We start from the raw sequence: 15,881 nt of genomic DNA, 5'->3' as shown, positions 1-15,881 counted from the left end.
GTTCCTATTTTTCTGTTATTTATGCTGATGTGTGTGTGAATTGTGTGAGGATATTTTTTCTAGGAACAAGTGAGATTTTGAGCTTATATATAAATCCGGTTGTGTTAAGGTTAAGTTTTCAACGATCTTACGAGATTATTTTTATTTCTATTTTTCATTTTCTTCTAAAAGTTTGATTTAGTTTAGGGGTATTTTGGTCATTTATTTTTTTTCCTCTTTTTTACTTATGTCAAAGGGGGGTTAAGTGTAATTTTTTAAATAGAGGGGGGCAAAATACAACCTGCTATAAAATATAAGGGGGGTTAAAGTTATTAACCCTTAAATTTTAGTCAATTTACCGTATCACACATTCGAGTTTAAAAATGTCAAAAACCCACGACTGACTTTCATATTAGCAGAAAAGCCCATTTATATTTGGAAAAATTTGTATGCAATCCCTATTGGCAAATAAATCTTTGCATGCAGTTTCCATTCATAAAAATCTTTATTTTCACTCGCTAGTCAAATATATTTACCTAATTACTCATGATACTTTTAGATATAAAAAGTCTGAAATCAGTATAATTCATCTTAAATTCAGTACATTAAATTAGAATCTAATATATTTTCTATCAAATTGAGTATGATTCTTTTTTCACCTTAATTGGATGAAAAATATACTAGATTTTCTTTAAATAATACTCAATTGGATGAAAAATATACTAGATTTTCTTTAAATAGTAAATGATGTTGAATTTATAAGGAATTATATTAAGCATGGAAAAAGTATGTTCAATTTAATAGAAAATATACTTCATTCTAATTTAATATACTGAATTTAATAGGAATTATACTTATTTTTAGACTATTTGTATCGAAAAAATATGAAGATTAATTTTGATAGAAAATATACTCGATTTTAGTATAAAATACTGGATTCTAATGTAAAGTGTTGAATTTAACTGGAAATATACTCGTTTTTAGACTTTTAAAATCTAAAAAATTTGAGGGGCAATTTAGGTAACAATATTTGCATGAGCGAGTTGAAACAAGTAATGTTTTACATGCAGGAAGTGAAAATAAAATTTTTTTATGATTGAGGGTTGCATGCAAAATTATGATTATGATTAAGAATTTTTCTCTATTTTACCGTTTATATTTTCTATATTTTTTTAATTTCTTTTTGACAATAACATTTAGAAAAAAAACCATTTAGACAATCATAATGTGAGCAACAGACTCATAGGAGATCATGACCATCAGACCCTATCACCAACAAGCGGCCGCGATTTCACTGACCACAAAATGACTGCAATGGTCGTTGGTTGACATGACCTGCAATGGCCAAGCGGCCGAAAGTGGCAGCGATCCCGCCGCGAGCTATAGCCTTCTTCGGAACAATGCGTAGAGATATTTCCAAAAATATGTGTAGTTTTTTTAAAGTAAATTGAAGAAAAATCTTTATTCATTCTAACAAAATTATTTTCACTGCACTCTGTATATAAAATTTTATTATTTCAACTTTCCAAATATTGTTATTTAATTATCTTTTATATTTTTTATATAAAAATTTTTAAAATAAATATATATTTTTTAAAATTTAACACTATAAATTAAAATCGAGTATATTTTTTTATTAAATTGATGATGATTTTTTCCTACTTAATATAATTATTATTAAATTCAGTATCATTTAAAGAGAATTTAATATATTTTTTATATAATTGAGGATCATTTAAAAAATCATGATGAATTTATTAGAAAATATATTAAATTTTAATTCAATATGTTTAATTAAAAATAAATTATATTTATTTTTAAAATTTTTATATAAAAATATAAAGAATAATTAAATAAATTGATTTTTATTATATTTAATTAGGGAGTAAAAATAAAAATTTTAAAATATTAAGACTGTACGTAAAATTTAAATTATGACGGAGGAGTTAGGGTAATATTTAGATATTATTCAATCGTCAAGTAAATTAAAAAAAAAACAACAGTACGTGACGTGACAGATCATCAGACCCACTTCTAGCGAGATGTGTCCTGTTATGAAATATTTGGGTAAATTAATTCATGCTTAAATTAATTTTTATGGACATGGGTGTCTGTATTTCGATTTCAGTGCTTAGAGTTTTTTTAATAATGTATTCAGATCTTCAGATCTTATTCAATCATCGAGTAAATTCAAAAAAAATTGAACAGATCTCTAAATTTAATTATTATTATTATTATTATTTTTATCAATATTAATAATAATATTATTATTAATATTTTTAAAATTACTATTAACACTATTATTAATATTTTTTTTAAAATTTATTATTATTTATTAATATTAATAATAATAATATTTGGAAGATAAAGATAATATTTTCATATCCATCACGAATTTTGCCCCATCTCTGAAAAATGAGGATCCTCATCTTCATTTCAAAATTTTCCCACAGCAGCCCGAATCCAAGGAAAAAATTACCAGAGTGGCTCCACCCTCGGGTAAGCCTCATGGCGAGCCTCTTCTTTTCATTGTCTATAAATTCCTCGCTCCGTCTCTTCAACTAGTTCCCATAAGTAGTAGATTCCGGCAAGCGGCGGTGCATCGGTAGGTATACACACACGTATATTACGATGGCCAAAGTCCAGGAGATCCGACGGAGTCAGCGGGCGGAGGGTCCGGCGGCGGTTCTGGCCATCGGCACGGCCACTCCAGCAAACGTCGTCTACCAGGCTGATTACGCGGACTACTACTTCCGCATGACCAAGAGCGAGCACCTCACTGAGCTCAAGGAGAAGTTTAAAAGAATGTGTACGTTCGTTGCTACTATTTTTCATTCATATGTTTATTTTGTTATTATATGATTTATTCCTAATTAATTGTTGAGTTCAGGCGACAAGTCGATGATACGGAAGCGATACATGCACCTGACGGAGGAGATGCTGAGTGAGAACCCGAATATGTGCGCGTACATGGAGCCGTCGCTGGACGAGCGGCAGGATATCGCGGTGGTGGAAGTGCCGAAGCTGGGGAAGGAGGCGGCGGCGAAGGCCATCAAGGAATGGGGGCAGCCCAAATCCAAGATCACTCACCTCATCTTCTGCACCACCTCCGGCGTAGACATGCCGGGCGCCGACTACCAGATCACCAAGCTCCTCGGCCTCCGCCCCTCGGTAAACCGCTTCATGATATACCAGCAAGGTTGCTTCGCCGGCGGCACGGTGCTCCGCCTGGCCAAGGACCTGGCGGAGAACAACCGCGGCGCGCGCGTGCTGGTGGTGTGCTCCGAGATCACGGCTGTGAAGTTCCGCGGGCCGTCGGAGTCGCACCTGGACAACCTGTTGGGGCAGGCTCTGTTCGGAGACGGAGCAGGGGCGGTGATCGTGGGGGCGGACCCGGACCTGGAAACAGAGCGGCCTCTGTTCGAGCTGGTGTCGGCGAGCCAGACGATCCTGCCGGACTCGGAGGGGGCCATCGGCGGGCACCTGCGGGAGGTGGGACTCATCTTCCACCTGCTCAAGGACGTGCCGGGGCTCATCTCCAAGAACATCGAGAAGAGCCTGGTGGAGGCGTTCGCGCCGCTGGGGATCGACGACTGGAACTCCATCTTCTGGATTGTCCACCCAGGGGGGCCCGCCATCCTGGACCAGGTCGAGGCCAAGCTGGCGCTGGAGAAGGAGAAGATGACGGCGACGTGGCAGGTGCTCAGCGAGTACGGCAACATGTCCAGCGCCTGCGTTCTGTTCATTCTGGACGAGATGCGGCGCAAGTCGGCGGAGGAGGGGAAGGCCACCACCGGCGAGGGTTTCAACTGGGGCGTCCTCTTCGGCTTCGGCCCTGGACTCACCGTCGAGACCGTCGTCTTGCACAGCAAGCCAATCAATTATTAATTACTACAATGGATCTTGGCATTATATATGTATGTTTTTCCGTATGCTTTTTCTAATAATAAGATCGATGATGCAATCTGCGTTCTATTCAGGAACCCTTTGTACGGGCTGAGCGGTGAAAAATTGAATCGATGAGTTCAATTAGTTCACGTAAATTAAACATCCAACTTTAAAAAAAAAGTCTGTTTGTATTTCAGAAGGTTAAAAAGTCTAGATTCACAGAAAAGAGTAAAACTTTTGGCCAGAGATATTTGCCAGCAATTATCTCTCTTTTATAGGATTTATTGGTTTGGTTAAAGTTTATCAGGGCTGACTTAGTTGTTAAGTACATGAAATTTCATCACGCTCCCATCCACACTTTCAATTTGAATTATTATTGAACTCCACGTGGGACAGTCGGTATCACGTTTTTTAAAAGAAAGAATCTTATTAGATGACTCGACCTAACTAGACCTGTTCACGGGTCAATTACGGTTAAATTAACCGGTTCAATTGACCAATCTCACTCAGAGGTCGCCATAACTATGAGTTAGGGGTGCCCCAACCCCGTGGGTTGCCACGTGTGCAGATTTCTTTTGAAGGGAAATTTTTTAAAATAAGTATAAATAGTAAAGTTATTATAAAAATAGATAAAATTAAAACTTTTTACCAACCTAGGTGAGGTGAATTCATATCCGGGATTTAAATCTCGGTACTTATTATTCTTATTTATTCCAGGATTTAAAATTCACTAGCTTTGTTTACTCATATCCAGGTCAATAGCGGGTTTAAATCACTCGCTTATATGGTTGAATTATCTTAAAGATTTGTCTACTATCTATCTTTTTTGAGTTCATAAAAAAAAATACTTTAATATTTTAATATAATCCTAAATAACACGAGTAATTAATTTTCAAAATTATTTTAATTAATTAAATAATTTAATCAATTTAAATCATTTAATTTTATTATTATTAAATCATTTACAATTTACACTCTTAATTATTTGACAACTTAAATTCACATTTTAATTATTTTTCTAATTACCAATGAATTAACATTATGCTCAATCAATCAAAACTTTTATTCTACGTTTTGAATTACAATATTTAATTAATTAATCTGTACCCTTTTCTTTCTTTTTCTTTAAAATCAGCAGATATTAATTCGTGAAATAATATGATCAGTCTATTTTTTTCTTATTGTAATTAGAAAAATCACTCTGTATTATTCCTCTGACATGATTACAAACTAAATATTCAATTTACTTTTGCCATTTGAAAGTAGAATTAACAATAATTTAAAAAAAATTAATTAGTAGGTAAATTTTTTAATTTTATTATTATGCAACTAGTGAAATGAATTTATTAGTATCTAATATTAATTAAGAAAATTTTAATATTTAATTTTAAACTTGAGATTTTCCATGAGAGATTTTTTAAGTTAGTAATATTAAATATTATATTTGAGGTATGTGAAAATATATAGTGTTTGTATCCTATGTAGTTTTTATATTAGATTTGTATTATAACTCGTTGGTAATTTAGTTGTATAGGTTTTTGCTTTTTTTAAAGTATTATTAAGCATAATGTAATTAGTACATTTAGTTTATTATTAAATAAAATTTTGATGTGTTTAAAATAACCTTATCTTGATAATAAATTTAAATTTTAAACTAATGAAAAATATTAATTTAAGAGATGTGAAAATAAAAAATAATTTATTTCATTAGTTTAATTAAAAAAACGTGTTATGATATTTTTTTTGTTGAGAATTTCTTTATGTTTACAAATTATAGTTTATTTAAAATTTGGTGTACCATTACTTATTTATTGTAGAATGACTTCAAGAATAAAAGTCCTTGTTAGCTATGGAGGTAGGATCGTTGAGGGTGAGCACGGTGCAGATTATGAAGGAGGGTCGCATCGAGTAGTGTTTTTGCAAGAGAGCTTTGAGTATAGTGACCTTGTTGAGTCCATAAGCCAGAAATTGGAGCTCCGATCAGATGATATTATATTTGATATAATATGTAGATTGCCTTGTATGTCAAATGGAGTCATCCATTATTATTGTATGGAGGTCAAAGATGGTGATGATATACGTGCCCTTATTGATAGTGTTGCTGTTGTTGAAAGTATAAGTTATCCTCAGCTATATGTGAAAACTAAAAAATATCGAGTTAAGGGTAGGAGAAGTGTATGTACTCAGGAGGCAGAGCTGGGTGGTAGACGAAGTTTTTGTGATCGTAGTTTGGGTCTTTTGCATGAACCTGTTATGCAAAGTGATAGGCATAGTGTATATGCTCCTACTTCAGAGCTAATTGGTGATCCTTTTATACTGCCTAGTCGTTACAGTGTATGTGCTCCAAGTTCTCAACCGTTTGGTGATTCAACTCTACAATGTGATCGACGAAGTGTGTATGTTCCGAATTAGGCATTGTCTGAAGCTCCATTCGAACCAAGTCTCGGCGTAAGTATTTATGATGAGGCTGGTCCATCACATGAAGTTATGTAGTCTTTTCGTGTATTGAGCCATTCAGATGTCCCACTACCTGAGAGTATTGACATACCAATAGCAACAAATGATTGTCAGTCCAACCCTTCAGAAGAGGAAGATAGTGATGGGCTACTTGGTCAAGACGATTGTGAGGAAGAGGCAATGATCGAAGTGCCTGAAGCATTTCAGTTTACTGTAGGAGGCAACTATCCTGTTTCAGCAGATTGGATCGGATCAGTGGGTAACACAGTTGGAATGGTAGTTGGTACAGAATTTGATACAACATTGGAGTTTCAAGAGAAGGATGTAATTAATGCAGTTAAACAGTATTCCTTGAATTGCAGTCGAGAATATGAAGTTGCTGAGTCAAGTTCGCGTGTTTGGTCAGTCGTATGTAGGAACACTAAATATGGGTGTAGTTGGCAGTTACGTGCAGCAAGGCTAAAGAAACTTGGTGGAGGATGGGGCATAACACGATATAAAGGTCCACACACATGTGTTGCGAGGGTTATATCGCTTGATCACGACAATTGGACTCAAACTTTATATGTAACTGCATATTGGAAGGGGTGAAGAAAGATCCATCCAAGTCAATTGGAAGTATTATCGTTGAAATTCACAATTGGTTGCATTTCAAACCCTCCTATAGGAAAGCATGGGAGGCTAAACAGAAGGCTATTGCCAGAATTTGGGGTGATTGGGATGAATCATACCAACGTCTACCACATTTCTTTGCAGCTTTGCAACAGACAAATCCTGGAAGTGTTGTATGGTAGGCATTCGATGATCACACTCATGTCAAGCATCGTGTAGTTGAATTCAACAAAAAAATTTTGCGTCGGCTATTTTGGTCATTCAAACCAGCTATTGACAGTATCGAGTTCACAAAGCCAGTGATCCAAATTGATGGAACTTTCCTTTATGGTAAGTATAAACATTCACTCCTAATTGCAACAACCATTGATGGAGATAACTCTGTGATTCCACTGGCTTATGCGCTGGTAGAGTCCGAGAATGTGGACAGTTGGGGATGGTTCATGGCGCTCCTTCGAACGCATGTAGTAAGGTGTGATGGTATATGTGTCATTTCCGATAGACATATTGGAATTATGTAGACAATGAATAACCAATATCTCGGTTGGGATGAAACTCATGCAAAACATCACTATTGCCTCCATCATATGGCCAGCAATTTTAACACACGCTTCAAAAATGTTGGACTCAAGAATTTACTCATAAAGGCTGGTACGGTTACAAAACTTCGCAATGCTATTAATACTTATGCATACATGTTTTATATACAACATCTAACCGATGTCACATTATAGGGAGAACATGTCAAGTAAGAAAATGTGAACAAGTTTTGGAGCGGGTAAAAGAGAGGAATGATGAGGCATGGAACTGGATTTCATCGCTCCCAATAGAAAAATGGTCAATGTCCCATGATGGGGGTCATAGATATGGACATGTGAATACAAATGTAGCTGAGTGTGTCAATTCAGTTTTGAAAGATGCACGTCGTTTACCTGTTGCTGCCCTTATCAAGCACACATTTTATAACATGGTCAAGTATTTTGATAACAGAAGAAATGTGTACTCTGATCAGATGACCAATGACAAAGTGTACACTTCACAGTGCCTCAAATTACTTGATAGACGTTTGAAAGTTGCGTACACCCATCAGGTAACCTCTTTCAATCGTGAAGATGGAGTTTTTGAAGTGAAGACTGGATACTCCCGTGAAATGCGAAAAGGAGGTAATAAGCAAATGATACATCTTCGCCTTCAACATTGTAGTTGTGGAAAATTTTAGGGGACGAAGATACCTTGTTCGCATGCAATAGCAGCATGTATGGCAACTGGAAGAGATTATTTTATCTATATAGATGCTGTGTATTTATTGTCAATGTTCCTGTCTGGAAGCTGAGAAAACGAACCTGCCGGTGTGACGTGTCTGGAAGGTTGACCGCATCCCCATGACCCGGTCGATGATATGTCCGCTGCGTTGACCAAGTCGTCTGAAGTCCTCCTCCGGTCAACTGTACCTGTATCCAGCGACCGGGTTCCCCCGGTCTCTGGTACCTCGGTGCTCGAGGCGAATCCCACAAATGTATGAGTAACCAGATAATAACAGAATAGTAGTAAAATAAACAGATACCGAGTACGAGAACGTACCCTGGCCCAGGGGGGCGCCCTCGGATGGATGAGTGAGCTGGTCGTGGTGTTGATCAAGTCGTCGCGGTCGTGACAAGTAGATGGGTGTGAACCCGCTGAGAAGTCAAATCTAATGGTGTCGGCACGGAATCCGATGCAGCCTGGATCCGGAATGCGGCATGTAGGCTGTGACACAACGGCTCGCAGGCCGATACGCGGCACGCAGGCCGGATAACACAGATAGCTCGTAATCATAAGAGAGATGCACAGAGTAAAACCCAACGACTCAATGGCCGGAACAACCTCGGCTCGATGGCCGAACCCGATCTCGGCGCGATGGCCGGAATAACCCAAATAGTACCGAGCTGCGGCTATCTGGAAGGTGACGATATCCACTAAAGACAGCGGCAGTAGATGCGAGAGGGGGAGGCTGCGGCTGTTGGCGGCGGCTGTGGTCGCGGGGGAAGGCAGCGGTGGCTGCCGGCGGCGGCTGTGGCAGTCGCCGGAGGAGGCCGTGGCGGATGGAGACGCTGGCGGCTGCTGGAGGAGGTGACACCGGAGTAGGAGGCGGCGCTGGACGCCGTACGCGACGGCGGTGCTCGATTTCTCCCTGGCAGCGGTGAAAACGCCCTCTCCTAGGCGGCGTCGATGGCGTGAGACCGGAGGAAAGGGGTGGAGGAGAGGAAGAGGGGAGCTCCGGCGACTTCGTCGGTCGCCGACGAAGGGCGTGAGAGGGGCAAACCCAAGCTTCTCCTTGGCTGGCGGCGGGTCCAGCTCCTCCCCAAAAAACGCGAGCCCCCCCTCTTTTCCTTTGCTGTGAACGACGCTTCCCCAAAAAAACCCCTCAGCCCTAGCAATCCTCAATTACCCAAATGCCCTTTGACCTCCCATTAATTCCTCCCATGCCACATTCATATCCGGAACACAAGCCTCCCCTTCAAGTCTAGTCGAAGGAGGCGTGAGTCCGACTAACTGGACAAGTCTATCGCAAAGGGCTAAACCGCTCACGATATCAAAATCAAATCGCTGAACCCAAAGTATACTGTCTCCAGCGATCAGTCGCTATAATAATGGTGTCGCATGAGATAGTACTCGTGCCGAGCGGGTCAAATCTGTAACCGGACCAATGCCTAGTACGCAGCCACGAAGATACCGACCGGACGATCGAAGTGATGCCGATCAAGTGGATAGACGCCGAGCATGATATGCTGAGCGAGCGACAACGTCAAGCGAGTGACAAAACAACAAGCAAGCGGCGAGTGTCATGATAACAGACCAAGCGACACGAGGGACTACGAATAGACTGAATGGATAAGCGCTACTGAGTGTACGACCGCGGAGATGCCGAACGAGGGACAAAAACATCTCTGCGAACGATGACGATAACGGGCACACAACAACGGAGATGCTGAACGGACGATCGGAATGATGTCGATCGGACGGATAGATGCGGGGCGGGCGATGCCGCGCGTGCGACCGGAATGATGTCGATCGGTCGGATAAATGCTGGGCGGACGATACCGCGCGTGCGACCGGAATGATGTCCATCGGTCGGATAAATGCCGGGCGAACGATACCGCGCGTGCGACCGGAATGATGTCGATCGGTCGGATAAATGTCGGGCGGACGATACCGCGCGTGCGACCGGAATGATGTCGATCGGTCGGATAAATGCCGGGCGGACGATACCGCGCGTGCGACCGGAATGATGTCGATCGGTCGGATAAATGTCGGGCGGACGATACCGCGCGTGCGACCGGAATGATGTCGATCGGTCGGATAAATGTCGGGCGGACGATACCGCGCGTGCGACCGGAATGATGTCGATCGGTCGCATAAATGTCGGGCGGACGATACCGCGCGTGCGACTGGAATGATGTCGATCGGAAGAATAGATACCTGGCCGCGACGACTGCTCGACCCCGAACGGGGGAGATAGATGATCATGAATCTGGTCCGTGGCCAGTGAAGGCCGCTCAACCCCGAACGGGGGATATAGATATATGATGTGCTGGTCCGCTGAACTGGTCAGAAACCGGTGATGATCGCTTGAATATAATCCTCCCGGCCGATCGGCTCGGGGGTCTTCGCCATTGAGCCCCTGGCTCGTATATAATCCTCCCAGCTGCTCGGCTCGGGGGTCTTCGCCATCGAGCCCGTAGCAGCTACGGGCTCGTATATAATCCTCTCGGCTGCTCGGCTAAAATGTACCTGGCCGAGCGGCTCAGGCCTTCGCTCCCTGAGGTAGTACTCAGCTAAAATGTACCTGGCCGAGCGGCTCAGGCCTTCGCTCCCTGAGGTAGTACTCAGCTAAAATGTACCTGGCCGAGCGGCTCAGGCCTTCGCTCCCTGAGGTAGTACTCAGCTAAAATGTACCTGGCCGAGTGGCTCAGGCCTTCGCCTTCGAGTTTGGCTCGGATATAAACCTCCGGCCGAACGGCTCGGGGGCCTTCGTCTTCGAGCATGTGGCTCGGATATCAACCTCCCGGCCGAACGGCTCGGGGGCCTTCGTCTTCGAGCCTGTGGCTCGGATATAAACCTCCCGGCCGAACGGCTCGGGGGCCTTCGTCTTCGAGCCTGTGGCTCGGATATAAACCTCCCGGCCGAACGGCTCGGGGGCCTTCGTCTTCGAGCCTGTGGCTCGGATATAAACCTCCCGGCCGATCGGCTCGGGGGTCTTCGAGCGTGGCTCGGATATAAACCTCCGGCCGAACGGCTTGGGGCCTTCGTCATCGAGCACGTGGCTCGGATATCAACCTCCCGGCCGAGCGGGCCTTCGCTTCGAGCACGTGGCTCGGATATAAACCTCCGGCCGAATGGCTCGGGGCTTCGCCATCGAGCACGTGGCTCGGATATAAACCTCCGGCCGAACGGCTCGGGGCCTTGTCTTCGAGCCTGTGGCTCGGATATAAACCTCCCGAGCGGCTCGGGGGCCGTCTTGAGCCAATGGCTGGGATATAAACCTCCGGCGAGCGGCTCGGGGCCGTCTTGAGCCTCGGCAGTATATCAACCTCGGCCGAGCGGCTGGGGGCTTCGTCTTCGAGCCTGCGCTGCGTATATCAACCTCGGCCGAGGCAGTGGGGGCCTTAAATCATCGAGCACGTGGCTCGGATATAAACCTCGTAAACCTCGGGGCCGTCTGCCCGGGGGCTCGGTATCAACCTCCGGCCGAGCGGCTCGGGGCCTCCGTTTTCGAGCCTGTGGCTCGGATATAAACCTCCCGGCCGAACGGCTCGGGGGCCTTCGTCTTCGAGCCTGTGGCTCGGATATAAACCTCCCGGCCGAACGGCTCGGGGGCCTTCGTCATCGAGCCTGTGGCTCGGATATCAACCTCCCGGCCGAACGGCTCGGGGGCCTTCATCTTCGAGCCTGTGGCTCGGATATAAACCTCCCGGCCGAATGGCTTGGGGGCCTTCGTCATCGAGCCTGTGGCTCGGATATAAACCTCCCGGCCGAATGGCTCGGGGGCCTTCGTCATCGAGCCTGTGGCTCGGATATAAACCTCCCGGCCGAACGGCTCGGGGGCCTTCGTCATCGAGCCTGTGGCTCGGATATAAACTGTTAGGATCGTTCGTACTCGGCTAGAGAGGGGGGTGTGAATAGCCGCCCCAAATCGTTCGCGTTTCTTTCTACAAACTTGGGTTAGCGCAGCGGAAATAAGAACAAGAAACGAAAATAAGAAGATCAAACCTCAACGCGTCGATGTAACGAGGTTCGGAGATAAACTCCTACTCCTCGGCGTGTCCGTAAGGTGGACGAGCCCTATCAATCCGTCGGTGGATGAGTCCTCGGAGAACCGGCTAATAATCACTCCTTCTGGGTGGAGAAACCTCGCCACAAAGTTTTGCAAAAGCAATACAAGAAGGAGTATACAGCAAGAAGCAAAATACAATACAACTGTAAAACCTTCGCTTACTTGCCTTCTCTTCGACTGGAAGCGACGCCTACAACAGCAGGAAACCAGTCCTAGAAGCACGAAGCTTGAACTCAACAAAGCTCAAGAGCACTGCAACTCAATAGAAAGAAGAGGAAGAAGTTGTCGCGCAGCCCCTTTATACTGCGAAGAAGAGCGAAGAAACTAGCCGTTGCGTAGCAGACACTGATCGGTCTACGGACCGATCGAGGCCTATCTGATCGGTCCCGGACCGTCGTTGTACGAGAACCTTACGTGCGTACTCGATCGATGCGTGGACCGATCGGGCTCTGACTGGATCGGTCCACCGATCCCAACTCTGTGCTTCGCGACATCGTCTCGATCGGTCCCCGGACCGTCGGGACATCTTTGATCGATGCGTGGACCGATCGGCACCTTCTTTTCGCCTCGTTAGCTTGCGATCGGTCACGGGCCGTCGATAACAACGAAAGTTCTGACCGGTATCGATCGGTCACGGGCCGATCGAGCAAACAAAGTATCCTTTGGATCGGTGCGGTGACCGATCGAGCAATTTTGCCCAAACCAAGTCCCAAGACTTCAAACCAATATCCGGTCAACCTTGACCTATTGGTACTTCATCCCTAGCATCTGGTCACTCCTTGACCTGCTAGAACTCCACCAAGTGTCGGTCAATCCCTTTGACCTACTTGGACTTTCAACACCAGTCCGATCATCCCCGATCCATCTGGATTTTCCCTTGCCGGCTTTACTCACGGGACTTTCACACTGCTTCTCACCGGTTTTCCCCTTGCCTAACATCCCGTTAGGACTTTCCCACTCCGGCTTCACTCACGGGACTTTCCAACCGCCTAACATCCAGTTAGGACTTTCCCCTTGCCTAGCTTCACAGGACTTTCCCGTGCCAGTCTCCATACTTGGACTTTTCCATGCCAAGTCTCCATACTTGGACTTTTCGTGCAAGTCTCCATACTTGGACTTTTCGCGTGCAAGCTCCTGCTTGGACTTTTCCGTGCCAAGTCTCCATACTTGGACTTTTCGATGCAAGCTCCCTACTTGGACTTTTCGTGCCAAGTCTCCATACTTGGACTTTTCCGTGTCAAAGGTCAACCTCGACCTACGGTTGCACCAATAATCTCCCAAACATCTATTCTTGTCCCACATCAAGAATAGAACTCTCTCACAGTGTCAAACATCAACATGCAACACAACTAGGTCAACCTTGACCTAAGGTTGCCCACAATCTCCCAAGTCAAACATCAAAATACAACTCGAGTCACGTCAGCTCGAGTCGGGTCAACCAGGACAAGGTTGCCAACAATCTCCCCTTTTGATGTTTGACAAAACCATAATCAAGTTAGGTTAACCCGATAACCTAACTTAGGTTTTCAATCATCTTCCAATGTCCAATGTTCTTTCTTGAACATTCTCGGACATTCTTGAACATTCTCTGGACATTCTCCCTTTAGGTTAACCCAATAACCTAACTTGGGCTCTCAATAATTCTCCCCTTTTGACACACATCAAAAGAATTCCAATGTTCTTCCTTGAACATTCCTTGACATTCTTTCCTAGCTTAGGTTAACCCGATAACCTAACTTGGGTTCTCAATAATTCTCCAATGAATACTCTCCCTTTTGACACACATCAAAAGACAAAGGAGAGTATCAAGGTCAAGTTTCTTCCTAATGAAAGTCCCATACCTTTCATTGAAACTCTTAATTTCCCCTTGATACTAAACTCAACAATCAACTTAGTGATAATCCCATATCACTAATCCTCAAGAGTCTTAAGGAGTACAAACTCCCCTAAAAGTCAACTCCTCTTTACAATTAGGTAAGACTCCCCTAGAGGTCAACTCCCCTTGACCATTGCACCAACAATGTCTTTGAGAGTTCCAAACCTTAGAAATCCACAAAACCCAACTTCCGCTGAAATTTCAGACCAACAGCTGAAAAATCGAAACGGCACGCAGATCGGTCCCCGGACCGATCTGAATCCCCCCGGACCGATCCACGCTTCATCGATCGCCTCGGATGCGTCAGCGATCGGTCACGGACCGATCAGAACTTCTGGATCGGTCGGTGACCGATCTACACTCTGAAATCAGAGATTTCTGATTTCCCTTCCCGGAAATTCAGAAACTCCTAAAAAATTCCAGAAAATTCGAAAAAATGTGAAATTTTGAGGATACATTCCTCATAACATATACTATCATGGAAAAATAGTTTTCTATGAGAATAACTTCCATTTTCAAATCTTGATGCAAAATTCAAAAACTTTGAAATAATTCAAAGTTAAGTCAACTTTGTATCACAATGTTCAATGATGAATGCTATCACTAGGAAAGCTTCATCAAGGTTTTTCAAAACAATTTTGAAATGATTTCAAACCCTTTAATTTGGGACCACAATCTTAGGGCTATATGTACATGACTTGTACACAAGCTTTCCCTATGATCCTCCTTTTCTTGAATTAGGCTCATCTAGGTACAAAAACTATGCACCTTGATCCTAACTCATGATCCTAATATCTCACACACATCTAAGGTGTATCAAACCACATTCAAGTCAATTTGATGTGAGATATGGGTTAAGGTCAACTTAGGCTAAGTTCTCATGCATTTTCTAAACTACACTTTGATCTCAATACCAAAATGTGTTTTTATCCTTAAATCAATTTCATTGATTCTTAATGCAAGAGATGATGACATGGCATAAATTAATAACATAAATGAAAACATGTGCCAATGTCATGATGTCATGGCATAAAGTTTGAAACGAAACTAACACATGACATTTCAAATGATAATAAAATAAGTATGATGTCATGGCATGGCATATGGCAACCAATCATGGGAAGTTAGCACAAATAAAAATGCCTAAATTCCCTATCTAAGTATCCTTAGCCTTAGCTAACTTAGAATCTAACCCTAGATTGCCCATATATCCCTTAGAGAAAACCAAAATCCCAATTATGGTATTTCTCTAGGTTTTCTTAAATTGTGCCAAATAAGATTGAAATCGATATTTTTCAAATATGGCACAATTTACTCTTTAAGGAGTAAATAATAATTCTTTTTCATTTTCAAAGGTTATCAAGACCTTGAAAATGCTCCTTGAGTGTCAATTTCCTCAAAGTTGGGTTAACTACCCTTCTTATTGGAGTTGACACTCTCTAACCCATCTATGGGGTAGAGAAAATGCTCCTAGGAACCCAATACCTACTTGAGCTCATTGGGTTCACTAAATATTCACTAGGGATAACTTCCCTAGCAACCCTCCTAATGACCCTCTTAGGCTTTAAAGCCTTGGCCATTTGGGACTCATCAAGATCAACTCTAGGGGACTCCCTTGTGACCTTGGTGTTGGTCTTCCTAGCCCTAGGTTTTGTTCCATAATCGAATGGAACATCATGATATGTGGGCTTGACCATTTGGGACTTAGGTTTGTGACTCAAACCTTTCTTGTCCTTGGACTTTTGACCCTTAGGC

The 15,881-nt window shown here is 43.0% G+C and overlaps 1 protein-coding gene across 1 annotated transcript; it reads left to right on the top strand.

Annotated features, from left to right (window-relative positions):
• Window positions 1–2,506: 2,506 nt before the first annotated feature.
• On the top strand, window positions 2,507–3,958 carry LOC122020803 (chalcone synthase 2-like). Its single transcript, XM_042578827.1, has 2 exons — window positions 2,507–2,788; window positions 2,870–3,958. Exons 1-2 carry the CDS (start codon window positions 2,611–2,613, stop codon window positions 3,865–3,867), a joined length of 1,176 nt encoding a protein of 391 aa, XP_042434761.1. The 5' UTR covers window positions 2,507–2,610; the 3' UTR covers window positions 3,868–3,958.
• The last annotated feature ends 11,923 nt before the right edge of the window (window positions 3,959–15,881 follow it).

This window comes from Zingiber officinale, chromosome 9A, assembly GCF_018446385.1.
Source record: "Zingiber officinale cultivar Zhangliang chromosome 9A, Zo_v1.1, whole genome shotgun sequence".
In the NCBI taxonomy this organism is placed as follows: Eukaryota; Viridiplantae; Streptophyta; class Magnoliopsida; order Zingiberales; family Zingiberaceae; genus Zingiber; species Zingiber officinale.
This window is presented reverse-complemented; position numbering and strand designations above follow the sequence as displayed.

What these genes read in the sequence shown, in the direction of transcription:
- LOC122020803 (XM_042578827.1), top strand. Translation starts at nt 2,611, where the DNA reads ATGGCCAAAGTCCAGGAGATCCGACGGAGTCAGCGGGCGGAGGGTCCG. An exon ending in GGAGAAGTTTAAAAGAATGT is followed by an intron (nt 2,789 to 2,869) that starts GTACGTTCGTTG and finishes TGTTGAGTTCAG; the next exon opens with GCGACAAGTCGATGATACGG.